This window comes from Calliopsis andreniformis, chromosome 1 (assembly GCF_051401765.1).
Source record: "Calliopsis andreniformis isolate RMS-2024a chromosome 1, iyCalAndr_principal, whole genome shotgun sequence".
NCBI classification, from domain to species: Eukaryota; Metazoa; Arthropoda; class Insecta; order Hymenoptera; family Andrenidae; genus Calliopsis; species Calliopsis andreniformis.
Genome location: NC_135062.1, coordinates 18,133,091 through 18,153,399, shown reverse-complemented (window position 1 = coordinate 18,153,399; position 20,309 = coordinate 18,133,091). Strand labels below are relative to the sequence as shown.

General features: G+C 45.5%; 1 protein-coding gene across 2 annotated transcripts in view; it reads right to left on the bottom strand.

Moving 5' to 3' along the window:
• The window catches only part of Knockout (Stork-head domain-containing protein knockout), a 67,497-nt gene continuing 47,188 nt past the window's right edge, over positions 1–20,309 (bottom strand). The window contains exons 4-8 of one of the 2 annotated variants that reach the window (XM_076377629.1): positions 4,402–4,857; positions 2,778–2,984; positions 2,061–2,245; positions 1,448–1,921; positions 1–1,369 (exon numbers count right to left, since the gene is read on the bottom strand). In XM_076377629.1, coding sequence (XP_076233744.1) covers positions 218–1,369; positions 1,448–1,921; positions 2,061–2,245; positions 2,778–2,984; positions 4,402–4,857 — 2,474 coding nt within the window. In that variant the 3' untranslated portion in view covers positions 1–217. The remainder of the gene's footprint in view (positions 1,370–1,447; positions 1,922–2,060; positions 2,246–2,777; positions 2,985–4,401; positions 4,858–20,309) is intronic. The other variant, XM_076377639.1, reaches the window with a different exon arrangement.

The window sequence follows — 20,309 nt, the reverse complement described above, 5'->3', positions numbered from 1 at the left end:
GCACAGCATTCGTGAGAACATAACGAATTTTTATTTATTGGTAACTGTTACAGTGCTCTCTATATGCTTAAGCAGTACAGCGTTCATCTGTTTGTTGGTAGGTGATATTTTCGTCGCGACGTCGCGACGTCGCGCCTACGAAATATCGATATTTTGGGCTGATCGTGCTAAAGTTCGACCTTTCGCCGTAGGAAACTCGCTGATCGACGAAGAAAGTTTAAACGAGTCCAAAGTCGGTATGAACAGTAACGTCGCAGTTGTTTGGCTTTTCAGCTGCTGCCATGTTGACCTCGACCAAAGTATCCACGCTGTTGATTGGACAACCTTTGAGAATTTTCTGTGCCGCAAGGCTGGTGAACTGAACCTGCATGTCGCTTAGACTGGGGTACGAATAAAGGTCGCCTCGACTGACCGTCTTCTCTAGATTCGGCTCTGAGCCCTGAGGAGCTCTCTGCTGCTTCGTCGCCTCGAGGTTTTCTATGTAAACGTTATTAAAAGATCCCCCGAAGCCATCGAACGACTTAGTGGGCGAAGGTGGATTCGAGGCAATGTTATTTTTTGACCCCGGACGAAGCAGGTTTCTGTAACTTAAAGCATCTTTCGACAACGACAGACTCAGCTTTCGTGAATTGTTCATGGCATCGTTAGTGTTCTTCATACTGGTCAAATTGGTAGCTGGATGTTCGTTTACTAACGAGTTCTTGTCTATGTTGTTTGTCGATCCGTCAATCAGGTGCACCTGGCTGTTGTTCAAGCGATTTGTGAGCTTCAATTTATTGGGAACTTCCTCTTCAACTTTCGGCTTGTTCTCTTTGTCAGACTCCGACAGCAGGAGGCTCGGTTTCGATTCTTTGGAAGCGTACAGCGAAGAAGGCCGTTCGAGTTTGCTCGATTTGTTCAGTTTCTCGTCGTCTATTCTACTCTTGTAGACCTTCTCACCGATTAATTCTCGTTCCTGCTTTTCCTTGCAATCCATAGATTCTTTGTCGGCTACTTTGGTCTTCACTGAGCCGTTTTCGAAAGTGATCACTGACCGCATTGGAGAGTTGTTCTGTTGCACGTAGATCTTTGTGCCGGGGGATCCTGAAATCGTCGTTGTGCTTGTCGCGTTCGAGGCCAGAGTTACGCTATTTTGAATCCCGCGTTGTTCTTGCGTTGGACTAACTGGAGTTAGATTCGTAGATACCTGTAGAGTTATCGAGTTCTGTGCCTCTTGCAGCGGAGTCAGAGATCCTTGCTGAACTACTTTTAACGGCGATGGTTTGGCTGGCAGCGTAGATGTTTTCAATGGTGACGACGACAGTTTACCGCTGGAAATCGATTTTCCACTGGAATGGGACGAGTGACCGGAAGATGTCTTCTGCAAAATCTACCGAGGGACAGAATTGTCATTCCACTTTTACGACGCTTCGTTAGATTAATAAGTTAGATTAATCTGCTTCCTTACCTTATGCTGAGGCGAGCCGTTCAACTTCGTACCACTGCCAGTCGAATCGTGACTGGGTCGCCTCGAGTTCGATTGTCTCGTGCTCGATCTACCTAGCGTAGCGGTTTTCGCAGGACTGGCATTGGTGGTCCTGACCGATCCGGAACTTCCGCCGCTTCTGCTGGGCGACGAGTTCGTCGAGTTTTTTCCGTTTTGCGTTTGATTACGGGTTTGATACGATTCTTGATTGGTACTGGCTGGTAGGACGGAGGCTCTGGACGTACATCTGCTTAAACTGGAGCACTTCGATCTAGGTAGCGTCGAGCATGGCGATCGATGTCGTCTAGAACTCCTTGGCGTCGAGTTCGCCAGCAGACTTGAGGAATCGCCACTCGCCTGGCGTCTGTGTCGCCTCGGCAGAGTGGCGGATCGCACGGAGCTCGAGTCATCCCAAACTTGAAAACTGGCCTGCGATTGGTCTAGACCCTCCATCATCTGAAACAATTCCTCTGTTATCCTTCTGCATCAGGGATACTATTCCGAGGCGACTATTCCGCTTATGAATTCCATTTCGCGATTTTCCTTCATTCTTTCTATTCTCGCCACATTCACTAATAGATTAATATGGACTCACCGATGGACTAGCGGCTCTCGTTTGCGTGGCCACGCTATGTAAATGAACGACGCGTGGATTAAACCATTCGGTAGGAGGATATTGGGCGCTAAACGTTCCCATTAGCGGTGCACCCTTTCTTCGCGTGCTGCGTCGAAACAGCCTGGAGAGTAGACCTATTTTCTCTGAAAAAATCCCGGAGAAACCTTGAGGGAAAAGGAACCCATGTTGCATTTCGTTTTGAGAGATCGGGGATCGAGGAAGGGCTTGCCAGCTAAGGGTGAACTAAGAAGCTTCTTGCCCAGGAAAACTGTGCATCGCGTTTGCTTCGGGGCTTTTCTTTCGGAACTAGATGGAGGGGAGTACAGAGAAAGCTCGGTTGAATAATTTACTTGTTGCGGATGAAGACATCGTGCATCGGGAAATGAAAGTTTCGTTAATTGAAAGCTGCAACGTTACTCTGTTCCTACGCGCTTGTTAGTTGATAAGCATTCTTGTCTTCTATGTTTATCAAATTCTCTATTCCGACACGATAGTTTCTCTTTGCGAATGCATGGAGGGGGAGAATTCGTGTTTGCAAGCGTCTATAATATGTACATGATGCCTGAAGTGAATTGGCATGAGCTTTGAACTTCGTATAAACGAAGCTTTAAACGGGATTTCTAAGGATCTGATTTAGACTAAAGTTGGTAAGCGATCACCCAGGACCAAAACAATCCCTTCCCCGACTCGACTCACTGGTTGGACTATGAGGTGCGCTGTCTGTGCTCGCGTATTCTGCGCTCGATGAAGTGTCGCTTCTCTCTGGTCGTCGTGGCAAAGATCGCGAACTTCCACTTCTGTGCAATCGTCTGGCCGAACCCCAAAGCCGAAGAGAGTGTCGCCTTTCCAGGCGGCCCGGCATCGATCGACATCTTGCGAACAGAACTTTGTCATTCGGGTTACCTGAAAATTACAATTATTTTCAGTATCCTAAAGAATCCCAGGAGTAGTAGTTCGAACTAGAAAAAGGCCGATAGAGATAAGGATCCTTTCGATTGTTGAATGATCGAACGATCGTGTGAATTCCCAGCGCGGCTCGCGAGAGCTCCCATCGCGTTCTCAAAAAGTGGAACACCCTCGTCCCTGATTTTCATCGCGGCACAACAGCCACAGGCAACGGCGACGACCGAGTGTGGGTTAACCCAGCGTGAGAATCACCCGGGAAACGAGTAAGAGAAAAGTAGGAAGATTATGTACGTGGCCCCCCACGTGATCCCGACAGCGTGTGTAACGGTAGACAATGTCGTGACCAATAGCTAATATATCGGCTGTGCTAAACGCTTTCCAGGGATCGCCGAGTTGGCACGGTCTGTTCGCCTTCTGCTCGCGTGTACGTCCTCCATACCAGTTCTTGATATGCCTTGTATATGTAGGTATGGGAGACGAAGCATGCAAGGTGTCGGGAACGTGTTTCCGTGTCAATGCGCCAGAAAATTCCAGTTTGCACCACTCGAAAAGTTTGTCCAGCCAAACAGGCTGGTTTCTGCGACGCACACTGAATTTCACTGCCGCCTGAGATGCTCTAGCGATGCGCATTCGTGACGCGCGTTTACTCGTCGCAATTGCTGCAATATACTGAAATAACGGCTGTGTCGGGATTTATAATATACTCGTGTGATCTGTAAGTAAATCGCAGGGAGGAATTTCGTTCTCTCGTTCCGTGCACAATGTCGCAGATAATAGTGAAGTATCGCGCACGCGATGTAAGGCACGCTGATACGCGCTATATAGAAACGTATTATCGTACAATGCTGAAATTGCGATGACCATAATTGGACGGTACACGGACGCTCGATAACGAAAATATCGAGTTTTCTTTATATCTATAGCGGGTGATATGTGTCCGCCATTTGAATTTCTAATTCCAAAGTGCGACGACGGCTTGGAGGAGGCATAAATTCGCCAAGTGGACGACACGGCCACTCTAAATACCGAGATAAGGTAGCGCAATTTAAATCGAATCGCGAGGATTTTTCCAATTGGGCGCGCCGGCAGGAATGCACCGTCTTCCGGCGCGGGCTGCGTGGCTGCCAAGGACGACAACAACATAAACGCGCCTGGACTCGTCCATCGAGTTCAGAGAAAAAGGCTCGTGAGCGTAGCTAGCCAACTCCTCGTAGACACTGGGAACGATCCTCGAACACGTGCCGAACGGGTTTGCCCGGATCGACCAGTCTATACGAGCAACTTCTCTTCGACTTTTACAAGGGCTGCGTTTCCTGCCCATTCTTTCGATTACCACCCCTATTCGTCAGACGGAGTACAGGGCTACTAGCATTCATCTTGAAAAGAAGAACAGTTGAAAATTAGAACGCCTTACCTCCACAGATGACATCTGCTAGATTCGTCTGTACAGCTTGATGCGTCACATCTCCGTCCCTCAAGGTGAGCATTTCACCGTGCACGAGTGCCATCGCTTCGTCGTTGCTCATCAGCATGCTACCCTGACCTCTGGAACTGCTCACCTCCCGGGAGCATCTCCTAGAGCTGCTGGAATCTCGCCTCAGTCTCCTCGTCTCAGGCGTTACGACAAAGTAGCCTTGGGACGTGTGATAAATTTTTCGTTCCTGCATCAACTTCGCCAATGCGTCGTAAACAAGCTCGCGACTCGGTCTCTGCATTGCTGGAAAGGCATTCCTCAGAGCGTTCCGAAGAGTGTCGAGGGTTGCAGCCTGCCTCTGTGAAGTTAACTCCAAAATGGCCCAGCAAAGGGCTTCCGACAGGGGCGTGAATTGTCCCTGTGCCACTGGGGCAACCAAGCAATCCTCGATATCGCCTGCAATAGAAAGAATAAAGTCGACTTCAAGTCACAGAAATTTCGGGACGAAATGAAGAAGAAAAGGTATACATATACGAAAAGGTTATAATGAATGATAATATGAAAGCTTTTTATGACAAGCGGTTCCCTACACATTACGTTCCTGATGTCATCAAATATTCCTGGCACGAATGCCCGGACACCAAGAGAATTTCGGAGTCCTTCGGAGTCCTTCGGAGTTGCGAGCTTAGAATAATCCATCGTCTTTTCGTGGTCGTGGACCAGATATATGAGAATGCGAGATCTCAGGGGTTGGAAAGTCAACTTAAAACGTGACTAGAAGGATAAAGACTTGAAGTTTGCATCGAATGGACCACTTCTGTTAACATTCTTGCGATAATTTTAATATCTAATATACGAAACGTCTTGGCATGAATCATGTTACGTCAGTAAATTGGCAAAAAGCACAGATGGCACAGAAGTTCGACTCGCTGAGATAGCGTGTTTTATGAAAGTTAACTGCTGCTCCTATGTGCCGCACATATTGGCCCCACTGACACAATAAAACTACCTCGAATAGTTTTATTCGTTCACCCTCGCTTTGTGCCACGTCGGGCCATGAAATGCATTTTAATATATTTCACCCCCACCCCTTGTGCCATATGCGAATTTCGAAGGGCAGCTCGATCCACCGCGCCGGGCGCGATATTGCATTTACCCTTGATGGATATTGATCGTTTGCCAGGGATTAAAAAAATACTCCGTAAATGTTGCATAAGCCAGTCCCATGACGATAGAATATCGTTACTCAATACCTATCGTGAATTAGGTAATGGAAGTAAGCAGCGTTCCTTCACTTGTTTCGCAGGTTTTACTTAATAATTTCATTAATCAGTGCAACAATGAATCCACCTCGTGGAACAGGTTAATAGCACGGTTCACTGTCACTTCCGATGACGCTCGGTTGTTGTTCTAGTCCCCCAGTTACATACGTGTCGAGCTAGGTTAGGAGACGCTTAGCCGACTGCTCTTGTTGAGCCGTCCAATTGTTGTTGTCGTAAATAGGCCAGGCAACCTATCTATGAAATTCACAGCGAGACCTCGACGCGATTCTCGTGCTACCGCAGTTTCCTCGTCTGTTCATTAACGACCATCCCTTGGCTGTCCGTTCACCTCTGCATATCTCTTCGAGACGACCATGCAAAACTTGTTTCGCTTCTTCACGGCGATTGTAACGTATCGAAGAATATTAGCTTTTCAATTTCTACCAGCATCCCTCCCCGCGTTAATGAAGCTTCCGAGAATTCGATTCTCGATGATCGCGACTTTCTCATGGAATATTCATCGCCTGGTCATTTGAATGGAAAACCTGGAATCGGTCATTATACGCGAGGTCCAGTTGCCCACTTCCCTGGAATTTCTCTTCGCGGCCCACGATTGCCGCTGCATGCGTAATTACGCAAGGAGGTAGCCACCCACGCGCGCCATTTAAGGAACCAACCGAGACAAGCGGCACACGAGGGCTGGGACCGAGGGCTGGGGCCGAGGGCGACCGACAGGTGCGCGAAACGGTTTTACGGTTCGTCTCGAAAATTGGTGCGCTTCTTCGTCGGCCTGTTTGCAATGCCCGACCTGACGTACGGCCAATCGCTCCGCCTTCGTTGAAAGGTATTAGGACGGAACATAGAATAGGTGGCAAGCGGTGCTCCGGTTACGCCGACGGTTGTTTATCGCGTTTCTCGAATTACCGGCTGAATGAAATTAGTCGAATGCAATCGGCGAACTTATCCAGCGGAGGATAATTCTCCCCGCCTTTGGATGGAAATGATACTTGTCGAATAAAATAATTAGTGTAACTGATTTTTAAGCACAGGCGTACAAGAATAGGTGTATTCTTAAGACCATTTCTACATTTTACCAACTACATTTTTTCTCCGATATTCCTCTATACGATGGAAGTAAATTGATCGTGCAAGCACTTTGGTCTCATCTCGTCCAACGTGCATAATTTCACAAACTCCTCTGGAATTTCTTGATTCGAAGCAACCTGTTTCTGACAAGTAAAAATGGTCGAAATGTTTTCTCATGCAGACGCAGTACGATGCAACCTTGGTCGAATCGCAGCAGCGCATGTGAAACGATTTTCTTGGGTCGAACAAAGCCGAAGTAAGTTATAAAGAATAAAGTCTCGAGGATAGAGTATCTGCGTCGAATTTATTTCAGTTTCTCGCGATGGACGGCCTAGGGGGGAGGGGGGGTTCGTATGTTGTTTGAAATTTATTCGCATTCGCGCGGACAGTTTGGTGCGTGGAAGCGTGTATACAAGTGTACGGGCCAGTAAATGGCCCAACTAAGACCGCATAATGCCTGCGTGGGAGAGGCCAGTTTCGATCTCGTTTACGAGATCTTATCCGGCGCTGGCACTGGTTGGAAAAAGAGCCGGGATAATACCCGTGTCGTTACACCGTGAGCTGCCAACACACGAGGGAGGGGATCACGAGGAAACCGAGAAATGTTCGGGTTGCACAATTTTCGACGAGGCTGTCGGGGCGACGACTCGACGCGACGGAACCCGTTGGAGGGCAGGGAGGGGCTCGGCTTGATCATGGAACTCGATACGTCGGTTTCTAGGGCGTGGAACATCGTGTTCCTCGTGAGAATCGCGTCCCGGACACGCGTTTTGAATGCTTTCTACTCTATGTTATTCTATGTAATGTAGCGCGCGCCTTACTTTCAGCTATCATCATGCTTCAGGGGAATCACTTTCTTTCGAAAAGTTCGCTTTTATTTCACACCTTTTTCCGCCATCTACTGAATGTTTTTCTTTCGATATAGCGTCATCTCGAGGTATTACAGTTTCGTTGTACAAGTTCAATCTCCCGCGTGACAACTAAGGAATCTGGTGGTATCCGTATTGTTGTAAAAGACGGTTTACTGTTCCGTCGTAAGAATAAAGATAGCCAGGCCAGGGTCTGGTCAGTAGACGCGGATGCACACCTGCTCAATCTGGTGGGTCTCGCGGATGACTATTATTACCAGCTTGCCGGGTACCTTTCTATCATTTCGCGGAGCCTTTATTATAATATCCAAGCGGCCCACGTAGATAGAGCATGGGCCGCGAGGTAAGAGGCAGAGCTTCGGTATGTATTCGGTCGAATCGCCTACGCGAATATCACGGCGAGTATCGAGAGAAAAGAGAGACAGCCCGAAGCGAGAAGGACGTTGGGGTATCGAGAACGAGCGCACTTCGAACTTCGAGACACACGGTCGGGGATCACTTCCGGTGTACCGGTACACGGTGCAGAACACGATGCATATATCCTTATCGCCGTGATCCATCGTGTCGGCTGGCCGACCTCCGCCGCTTTATGGGTCTGCCCATGGGAAATGGCAAAGACCACTTGCAAGGAATCACCTCGTAACAAGACGACCTTTGAGTCCTGGGCCTATCCTCTACCAGCCGGCGACGCTGTTCTATGCAAATCTAAAGGATGCTATTCCCTATCCCTCACCCCCAGCCCCCCCCCAGGTAACCGCCCTCCTTTCTCCCTCTCCCTCTTTCTTTCACTGGTTCGTTCCCTTCTTCGCGATTCTGCTTTCCAATTTCGTCTATCGATAGGAATCACTTTGTGCCCATTGAGTTTGTGCCAACAAGCACAAATAGTCTTTCGATATATTCAAGACGAACAGTTTTTTTCGACACCCTAAGTAAGATACGGATTCAAAGTTTTTCGTTTCAAATACGCGTTTGACATTTTCTGGATACGCTAATTTCAACGAAGATCATTTCAGAGATTGATGGATCGTATTCGACGCGTAATTGCACTATGAGCTGTCTACCGTGTTCATTAGTGAAACGATTTACCTTTCACTTCTATCTGCCACGGAGTCTCTATCTGCCAGTGTCTCTATGGAGAGCCGGGAAATACGAGTATTTCCACGATTATGGATATTAGTTTATTAGAGGGTGCAGTTGCAGTTATTGACGAGAATATGACATTAGTGGCAGAGTTAACGCGATAAATGAGGCTCATTATATCTAATTTCAGCTGAGAGATCTGTAGGTAAAAAAAGATGTCGGTAATCAGAAGTGATCACTGTTAGTTCCTGCTGTGAATCGAGGCGGTAGTGCTGAAACAGAAAAGTTCTTCTGATGCTTTTTACGAGTCTGGGATTTAATTGAAAGTGGAAGGAGACAAAAATTATAGAGTCCGTTTCCAATTCAGATCTCTATCCCTTTCTTGAGGTGGCATTATCTATGATTCTCTGAAGCAAGGTGTGGTTGGTGGCACCTTGGTCAGATGCGGGCTAGGTTTCTTGCTCATTGCTATCGGATTTATATATTCCTGTCGACAATCAATACGCCGGCGAGTTAACTGCCGACCGTTTTGTTATCCAAGCACGGAATGCAAATAGATTGCGTAAGAGGTACTAGTCAGTCGTAGGTAGAAGCACGTGTTTGCCCGGTAGTGTAATAATCGTGCTCCGTTTGCAACCGTTCCCCGGTTAGATCGTTTAAATCGTTTCGACTAGGAAGCAGCTGACAATCAGTTTATTGCGGAAATATTGGGGATATATTGGGGAAATTTCATAGAAAACAACAGAAAAAGTAAATTCAACATTTTCGAGAAACATTTTATAGTGTTCGTTTAATCCTTGGTAGGTGTGATTGCAAATCGATTCACTTATTCGAGTCTACTCCTCAACTGGACACTCGAAACTGTCCGAATTGGCGTTAGTTCCATCATCAGAGGCACGTACAGAAGTGGCTAGTGCAAATAGATATTGATTTGAGAACAATGGCTCGTTGAGCCGTGCCGCTTTATAAAGATGATTGGCAGTTTTCGCAGAGCCATGCGATTGTCTGTCCATGCATCTTCGTGCGGCGGCGCGCGGCGGCGCGCGGCGGCGCGCGGCGGCGCTCCTGCGCGAACAGTCATGAAAGATGGTATCTCGGTGAAACATATCGAGGCACCCACGACCTTTAAAGAACAAAATCGCCTACGGAAGAGCAAGACACAAAAAGGTCTGCGGTTGTAAATTTCATGCAAATCTAGACTTTCCGCGAATTCGTCAGCTTTCACCGTATTCGCGATCGCGAGACACAATGGAGGGATACACGCAGCTTCTCCCGCGGGATTTTATGAAATCGTACGATCTGCCGCACGCTTCTTATGTATGTATTTCCTTTTGTTATTCAGGAGCTTTAGAATAGGTAAACAGTTGGTCGGATGGCGGTGTGAGAGAAGAGTAGCCGTGTCTTCCGCGTCAATACCGTTACTCAATCATTTTTCTACGCTCTTTCCTGGCCTCTGTTTATGCAGAAATTTCTCGTTAACGGTACAATAAGGATGTAAAAAACCAGTCGGCTATCGTTAATGAATCTTCTGAGATGTAGAAAATCGGTCTCGTCGAGGTACTCGTTAATTAGATTAATTAAAGAATCATGTTTCTGAACAAGTTTGTCAGAAACGAATAAATTATTCAAGTACAATAAAATTTACTTAAATAACTTAAATCAATGCCGTTCGAGGAATCAAAGAACTTTAACCACTCACGTACTTGACTCAACTTTGCTAAGTTTTTATTCCAGATCGACACGTTAATGGGCATGAGAAACCATTGCACGAACATGCGCTGCATTATATTCTCATTGGTGTGTGCAAATCGATTACGTATAGGTATATACCTATACCTCTGACCAGCTTGATTACACGGTGAAAAAGGCAACAAGTTAGACATAAATTTGTTAAAGCAAGACACCTGACCTGTATCATCGAATCGCCAGGGACATTTTCATTCCTGCGAATGGGGTACGAATTGTGCAACCGACACATGCTCAACCCTATGTGGGAGTGCATAAAGTGGCAGGTACCAAGAGGTGAACAGTTTGGATCTGTACGAGATAGCTTAAAGTTGAAACGACCTACGCTACGCCTTAGATTGCCATAAATTTTCGTCCAACCTAGCTCTGGCCGCGATACCCCCGTATTACCCTCGCACGTTCGCTTGAAAACACTCGCTCGGTGGCAGTAACGATGCCGCGACATCCGGAACAAAATCGCGGCTGCCTTCTACGATTTCAACCGTGTCGTTGCGTTATTTTTCTTTATCGACTAAGATTTGTGCGCACACAAGAGTTCTCAATTATATAGTATCCAAAATGATTTCTTTCTAGCGAGTTTCCTTCTAAAAAGGAAATTTAAATCTATTAATTTGTTTCACTGATATATGGCCAGCAGGCGACGTGACCTATATGATGATCCATAAAATTAAAATGCTTTTTGTTAGACCGGTTTCGCTATTCTTCCTTACGAATGGAATCGAGTGAAAAAGCATACTAGGGCAAGAAAAAATTCCAAGACCGATCTAATAGGACTTTCAGCAAACACGAACTCGTTAACCTTACATTAGTTGGCCTCTCTTTCGGAAGTTTTTTTCAAACACTTCAGTCCCTCGTGCAGCTGATTTATACTGAAATTGTAATTTTTCCGTGACGAATGGAAAAGAAAATACAAGGATTAACGATCTCATGTTGCTGGAGGGCCGAGGTGCAAAAATAGTCTAAACACGGGTGAACTCTGGTTCATCGCGGGACCTTAACCGAGGATCATTAAGAACGCGGAGATCGTCTTCGTATGGCAACCACATTGTCGCGACCCGGATCCAATCGCAGAATTCTCGAGGAAGATCACGACTCCCATCACTCCTCGTGACTGTCGTTACTCAAAGGTCGCCTGCCTACGAGAGACCAGGTTGCAACCTATTTGCATTTGGCGACGATGTCGGTCAGTAGTTCCTTTCGAATATTCGGTCGACTAGGACTGTTAGATCGGTAAAAGTGAAATAAAAGACGACTATTTGTTGTCCCATTAAAAGTGGAATACCAAAAGGGTTAATATATCTGAAATTGTTCGAGATTAACTCGTCCACTCGTTCGAAAATGGGTCCATCCTAATTGGAATGAAAGAAAGAAGTATGAGGTCGAAGAAAAGGGTAGGTCAGGTTCGCGACCGTATACGGGAAAATTGAATTAAAAGGAGCGAGCCGATCGGCAGAATTTTTCGTCGTCCGGAACGAGGATACGAGAGGCCATGAGAATCGACTGCTAGCCTGGATTCCGCCGCGCCGTCTCTCGGTTGCGCCGCTCCGCGCCGCTCCGCGCCGCGCCGCGCCGCGCCGCGCCGCGCGTACCGGTACCATTAGCTCTTTCCGATAAGGGCGTAGCCGCTGGTTCCTACGAGTATGTATGTATATCTGATGCCGTTCGTAGCTGGAAACCGCGTCTTCGCGTTCGCCAAATGCGTTTATTAGCGGCGACGAGATGCCTTCTTCGTTCCCTCGTCAATATTAAGCGCGTTCTCTGACCGTGCTTAATGACCGCCCGAGTATTCCAAGTACAAGTTCCGAGTGCTCTTCGTGATAGATTCGCCAGACAAGTTGGGTCAATTAAAGGGTCATTTCTCTTTCAACACGATCTAATCTATTTGCGGTGCACGTGAGCGATTACCGAGCTCCGCGATTCATTAATAATTTCATTTTCTTCTCGAAGGCACTTTTATTGATTCTACGGTGGTGAGCAAACGAAACCTTTTACTTGTATAGTTGTATCATTAGGTGCGCGTTACTTCTCCCCGTTACCGATGCAAAAACATGGCTGTTTAACAGGTCTGGCCTGTTTGTTGGCTCACCAGCGGTCAGCCGATCACGATCGATCGTTTTCGATAATGCTGGAGCCACACCGATGCGAAAGGGATCGACTTTCGCGGCTGTGAGATAGCCACTGACAATAAATCTTAATGGATTCGTATGGATATCAGGTCGGGATTTAGCGATAATTACCGAGCTTTTTCGATGGCTATGAAGCATTGTTGATCGCGCTGCAGCACGATCTTCGAGTCAGCTCTCCGTCATTAAAGAAGGTTTTATTGCTTCGTTCGCCATTGTTTCATAGCTAACAGGTTGTGTAATCTCTGAGAGGATTATTGCTACTTTTCGTACCACAGTTTAGCCGTTCGTTCAGTTCGTTCAGTTCGTTCAGTTCGCCGGGGTCTAGCTATTCAATTCGGTGTTGGGATTCATTTCGCATCGGGATTTTCGCGATCATTATCGTTCGAAGACTTCTTTTTTCTACGTTTATATTTACTGCACGTCGTATCGCGTCGCGTCGGGTCTATTGTATGATTTATGGAAGGAACTCGTACGAGGTGGTCCAAGACAGGATGGGAGCATTGAGATCGATTTCCGTAGACCATTATGGAGGACGTTTCCACTGGTAAATAATACCTAGCTAAATGGAAATCATTATCTTTATCGCGCTATTCAGATGGTTTGTGAGAACCGGTTCACGTACAATAATGTACCTGCGAGAAAAAGTAGCGCACTCACCTTTACTCAATGAAAAAATGTCTTACTAAACGTCTCGGAGTTTTCTTTAGAAAAGGTGAACTAGGTGCAGAGTACGACGTTATGTTTTCTTACTCGGTTTTAAGAATTTATCAACGCTTAGGACGAATGAATGATTTCCACTTTTCCATGGCAATTTCGTAAATTACGACGGTAAAGGTCAAAAGCTGAGCGCCTTATATAAGGTAAATTATGCGCAACCGCGATCTAAAGAGGACGTTATACGGAGCCCAAGCGCTTAGCGAGACTGAATTCCTCATTTGCAATCGCGGTCGGAGTTTTCCTTCGCACGGAACACGTTCTCGCCCGATAGTTGTTCAATTTATGCTCCGGTTATTGCCGTTAACGTATCAAGGATAACGCGAGTAACGACAGAATTGTGGGCGATATTAATAACCGGACTCGTATTCTCTCGTTGTAAATGCGCAACCACGATATATCTTTTCGCGTGCAATGCGAGCTTTCGATTTTGTTACGATCGCGTTTAGGCGTTAGTATGAGCGATTCGATTCTCGGTGACACGGCATTTAATCGGAAAAGTCGTTCCGCGTTGCGACGACAGGCTAGGTTAAATTACGAATTTAACGGCGTTCTCGCACGAGGATTCAATGTTGCAACGAGTTTACGCAATCGTCCAGCCTGGAACCAGAGAACATTTCGCGCATGCTTTTAATGATATTTAAACGGCTGCGATTCGCGGCTGAATTACGAAGATTGCTCGGGCACGATTCGAACCAGCCAGCCCATTTATTAGAAACCAATACCCGGAAAACTAAACTTCCTTTTTTTTACCGTACAATTGAATCCGTCGATCATGGAAAAGTGAAATCGACTTTGTTGGGGCAGGTTCAAGTTTCTGTTTGACGTCCGATAGAGCGCTCATACGCTACTCACTTGTGCGACAACTCGCGTATCATTGGCTGTGTCACCGTCTTATTACATTAAAAGTAATAGAAAGCGCTAGCAAGAAATCCTCCCGTGCGTCAGACGTTGGGAAGATTTCAAGATAAAAGGATAAAAGGAAATGGATTCCGCAAATTCTATGCGACAGATTACTCGTTTAACAAGGTCAACCATACCGCGAATCAGTCTCACGGACTAAATTTGGCATTACAGAGTGGACGATGATGCGCGTCATCAGTCATAACGTAGCGTCGCGTCGCGTCGCGTCGCTGTCATGCTTTCCTGACATTAGCCTACATATGGCGTTAATCTGTGTTACGACTACGAGACCGATTGCGTCCCGTTTTCAACCTTTTCGCCACGCCTCTCGCCTCTATGAACAGGTTAGCACAGGCCCGACATAATTATGTCCCTTGTTGCGGTCACACCTAAGGAGCTATCGTCTCATCGAGAGCGTTTCATTTACGAACAATAGCTGCTGAATTTGATTGGTGTAAGTGTTCGAAATTCTTCGAAATTCTATCGATCGAATGGTAAACGTGCATCGTCAATCGTACGGGTACTATGTAGTTAAATAGCTTTGGAATAGGAGATGTTAACGCATGGTTAGGCGATGTTTTCCGAGATGGGGAAAAAGATATTGTGCGTTTCTTTGTTAGTAGGTATATGTACAGATAGCAGATCTCTAGATAATCTACTGCAGTGGAGAAATTCCGTGTTTTGCAGTTGAAAAGAAATTTGTCGAAACCGAAATAAATAGGTGAGTTTTATATCGTTTCGAAGAATTCCATTAAATGTTATCCTCTTCGAAACCTCGAAGTTAGCATCAGCCATTACATATGGAGAATATTTAGTAGGCATCATGACATTTACGAGACACGATTTTCAGATTCTGCGAATCTGAGTATCTTGAAGGCACTAAAGAAATCTCTTGTAAAAAGCAAACTTGAGCTTGATGCTAATTTAAGGTGCAGCAGCTGACGTCTCCTTCGACATTTTTATGACTGGCATTATTACGAAAGAAACATTTGGATTTCTCATGTGAAATCCAAATTTCCGATCCGATTTGTGGTGATGCGAATTTCGAGCGAATTTCGAGCCAGTTTTGCAATTATGAAATCGTGTATGCTGTACGTAACGCGAGAAAACGGTTAAAAATATGTGCTTTGTCTTGGGCAACGATTTTTTTTGTCGGTTCATTCCTCTTACTTCGCGACAAGCCACTCGATTTAAAGGACATCACGCGGGTGAAAGCAAAGACATGGAAATCCACTTGGTGGCGCCTTATATACGCCACGAGTGCCGACAAGAATACTTCTGCTTGATCTTCAGACATTCAAGGACGCAACTATGCAAACAGGTGTTCACCGGCAGAATAAGGAAAGTTTATTTGCGACCTTGCGTATCGTTCGAGTTTCCGTCGAACTCCAAGTTTACGAAGGAAAGTGAGTTTCCGGTGAGCAGGAACTTTCGAAGTCTCTCTGCTACTCTAGTCAAGGAACGCGAATATATTCTTAGGAAATGGATGCGGTATTTATATTAACAACATTTTTTTCTTCTTATTTCTCTCTCCTGCGGAATGGTAAAAGCAACGCAATGGACGTTAGGAAGAGAAAATCATAAAGTACTGCATATCGCGCGCGCAGTGAAATACAGATTGTTTATCGACAGTAACGTACAGGCGTTTAAACTAATAAAATCTGAATGGACGAGTGAAGATAGCGAAGATCCACGAAGTAGATCCTCGTGTGATCTATGGGTAGCCGTGAATCGATGACACGGAGACGAGACGAAGGCAATTGTGAATCCCCGATTAGATCTTCTATACCCGATCGGACATTGTTTCTCGTCCGATGACAAGCATCTGATGTCACGTCGGAGATTCTCTGAGAAACAATGAGTATCGTTTTGCGAGAAGCGATTCGTGATAAAGATTAAAACGTTTTCGATAGTTTTCAACGGGGTGAATGTTCATGATAACAGAGTTTATCAGTTTGCCTCCTTATCTTCTGGAAATTCCTAAGGGCTCGTGCGAATAGTTGAATATTTAATACCTTCCCGCTTAATCCTATTTCCGTCGATGTCACCTGAGAACTATCTTGTATAATAGTAGTCGTGAACGATTCGATTATTCGCATCTGGTGAAACGACGGTTTAATCGAATTTTCACTCGAGTCGAGCGTTGAATCGTGACACTTGATCCTATTTGTTGCATTCCGCTGCAATCTGAATTACAGAGCAGCTACAAAAGCGTTCCAAGGGGGATGCAATTATTCCGTCCAGTCACACGAAAACGCCATACCTAACATCAGACGGACGACAATGATGAAAATGAAACGCGTTCTCTACGGTGTTCACTCGTTGGACAAATTCTCCAACTACAATCTCTCGAACAAATTTCACCAAGGAAAAAAGGTTATTAGAACGAGATATTGAAATTCCCTATTCATGTCGAGCAAACGTCTTGGGCACGATACACGTACCTATCAAATTTAGAGACTCATCGCTCGTAGAAGATATCAATCGCACATTCACGATCTAAATGGAGTGCCCGGATCGCCTCGGGTGGTGCAGCTCAGTATCGGCAAACGAGAAGCCGACCAGAAGTTATAATGGCAGGCTTATGAATAACAAATATCTATTGCGCCGTAAAGCCATACAGATTTCTATACGTCGTAGTCTGTTCGCGTTTTCATGGAAACTAGATTGCTCTATGCATCTTTCTCCTCTTACACATATACATATATAGCTCTAGAGAGAAATGTGCTTTTTCCTCGATAAGAGTGTCACACAATCAACATATACTTTATAGCGAGTAAGAGTGGCTAAGACATGAGAAATTTGTTAAAATAGTTTTCGTTTCTATTGCGTCATGAGTAATTGGTTCGAGTCGGCACGAAGGAAAGCATTCAGTTTCGCGTCTCCTGGGAGTACAGATTTTCTTTCTTTGTTTCGTTGTATCAGAGCACGCTCGATACGTAGACATGATTGCCGACAATCAGACCACCGTTAACGAGGATACTGTTTTGGAAAATTTGTACGAATATCGGATCGAACCTTTTGAAAGTGCACTTTCACTCTCTCCAATTACGAATTGGCTGGAAACCTGAATCGGTGCATAGATCTTCTTGTATGGTTTTCATCGAATATGCTTCGCTTAAATACGGAAAGTCAAGCTATATCTACTGGGTGTCATTTATGGCAGAAAATTAGTTGTGTAGACACGTAATTAGTTTAGTTGTATCGTTAGATAGCAGATTACTCTATATTAGCATAGTTATCGGTAAATTGAGTGGTGAAAATGATTGGTCTTAACTTTCGATTGAAACAGTAGGCGTGTTTAGTTATTAACCTTCCTTCGTCTATCAGGAAGAAAGAATAGATATTCGTCCCATCATTCTTATTCAAGTTTCCTAAAGCTCAATCAGCCGAGGATTGGACGTTTCGAAAGTTATTGGGAGGTTTCAAGGAACGCCGTAAATTGGCAAGACACCCTGTAGACCGGTGCTCCAACATACAAGGCCGTCTATGCACGACACTCTTGCGAAGATTGCCGATTCTCGTTAAGATGCAACGATAACAGTCACCGTGGTCTCGAAAGTAAACGAACGTTGTTATACTCGCATAAGATAAACCAGCACTCTTTGCATCATGTTCCTCGACAAACGAGACCTTATCCTTCTCTTCTTATTAACCACATACGGCGACGCGACGCGACGCGACGCGACGTGCCCAGATTTCTGTCCAGTGCCGCGGTATTTATGTGTCTAAGACGGTCAAAGTAAAAGGCTCATTTACTACAAATCTGTTTCGAGTCGAGGATAAACAATCAGGTGAAAACATTTACCGAGAAAATAATTGATCCCATGCTGTCTCGATTTCGAGATAAAATTGCTCTAATGATATTTTTTAGTTACTTATACACATTTCCTCAGTTTTCTTCCCCACTTCAAGCTTTCTTTCTCTTTATTAGTCCGGAAACGTGGACTCAAGGAACAAGAATACAGTTTCACTTTTCGATATCGAAAAAATTGTTCTTTCGCGAAAGTGGGCGAAAGCGCGCGAAAGCTTATTCAAACAGAGCTCGCCAAGATGCATGCGATGTTCCTCGATAACTGAGAGTTTCCCTTTCGCAGACACAATCTCGTGTTCCCCATTTTTCTCCTTCATCGAACTAAGGGGTCCTCTTCACCGTAATTTCCCGCTCGTTTTCTCTGCACATCGAACGTCATTATCTGTCTCGATCGACTTAGATTCTCGAGATTCTCGTGAATCTTAATTTCCTGGCTGGTAGGTATACTATTTTACTCATCGATGTCTGGCTTGAGATCCGAGGCAACTTTAAGTCGCCGTTACACCACGGGATTCATGTCTTTCGACTGATTGCGATTTATGCCGCACGACACACAGTCAGTTTTGTAGTGGGTGAAATAGAAGATGCTAAATCCAGTTGATTAGACTGTAACTAACTCATTCTTAGGTGGGTCATTGTACTAAAGGTACGAAGAAGAGCTAATTGTAATCGACATCCCAATATTTCCTGACTAAGGGATTCAGAGTTGGCGAGTGGTTAAGATACGATTCTTCGATAAACTTTCAGCGTTTTTTGTACAATCTTCTTTTCTTCTATTTTTATCGTAGTTTCATTATTAAGATACTATTTCTTGAATTCATATCTTCTGACAAATACTGTCAGCTCCAATTATTCGTCTCATTTCATAGTTGATATACGTAGACAGTGGCAACCAATTATCTTCGTGAAATTACATTTACCCTCGAGCCCGCCTATCAACAGTAACGGTATTACGCTCGTTGGAGAATAATCGAATAAAGCCACAGAGACGAGGCCTGTGTCATTGACGCGGCGGCGCGGCGCGGCGCGGCGCGGCGTAACAACAGCGTGCAAACAACGTGTGAGAAAGCGTTTCATCCGTTGCGAACCGCGTTCAGACGGGTAAGCACGCGTCATGGGGGTTGATTTACATTTATTATTAATCTGAATTGTAGGGTGAGAAACTCAGGGCGGCCCCCTTAAATTAGATTGTGGCAATAAAGGTTGCCCTTCGGCTCGCGAACATAGGCCGAGCACGTAGCGGACGCTCGTTTCGCGAGGTGAGCGCATCGTGCATATAAATCGTCGCGAAAGAAAATAATAAAATCGCAGGGGATGAAGCGCGCCTCCTTTTCACATTACGTCTCGACCGCTTTCTCTGTTAACCGAGAGATTATGATGACGAGAGCAATTATGCTTTAATGAATTACTGCGCGGATGGACGGTTCGACGAGCAATTAGATGAGCTTAATTCCCTGGATATCATCGAACGGTGGAATAGAGAGTGCGTAGGTTTATTTGCAACTGGCTCGTAGTAGAAACATTCAATTAAGGGGTCTCTTTTCTCACATCGACTGCCTTCATTTCCACTCGTTTCGGTTAAATGTTTTTCTTCCAACGCGACGCCTTGACCCGAACGATCAATTGCCAGTGGTGCAAGGTACCTATTAGAGGATTAGACGATAGTATACGTCCCCCGTAGGCGTGTTCTAAGGAGATCTCGGATTAATTTATTAGCCGATGCAATTATCCGTTACTCAATGCTGCCTCCATGTACAAATCGCGCGCACTCGGCCTCTTTCAACGTCGCGGCGCGGCGCGGCGCGGCGCGGCGCGTCTGGTAATGTGATGTTGATTTAAGGCGGTGAGTCCATACTATCTCGACGAAAGGCGCCCGCTACCGGTCTTAAATAATCGTTTAATTACGATACTATCGAATGGTGCTTCGACTGACTCGCGTTTACGTTGATCTTTGCTAGCCACGTGAACGGTAACTGCTGTCGATGCAATGAAGATTGCACGGGAACTACGGCGAGGCACCGTTTCTCCGCGTGCCGAATGATACAAGTAACAGACTCGGAATTATACGCATTACGGTGTCAAACACGGTTATTTTAGATTTTACAATTATTCCAATTACGGAACTGGCGAAATTAGTACACGCGTGAGAAAGAACTAGATGAACAGATTTCTAAATAATTCAAGTACTGACGTAGAGCAATGTTTCGTAATAATAATGGAGATGTAGGATTGATCGTTATGGTTGTTATTTGAAAGAAAGTCCAGGTCGAGGACCAACAGAAGGATGAGAAGTATTTTGATCCCAGCC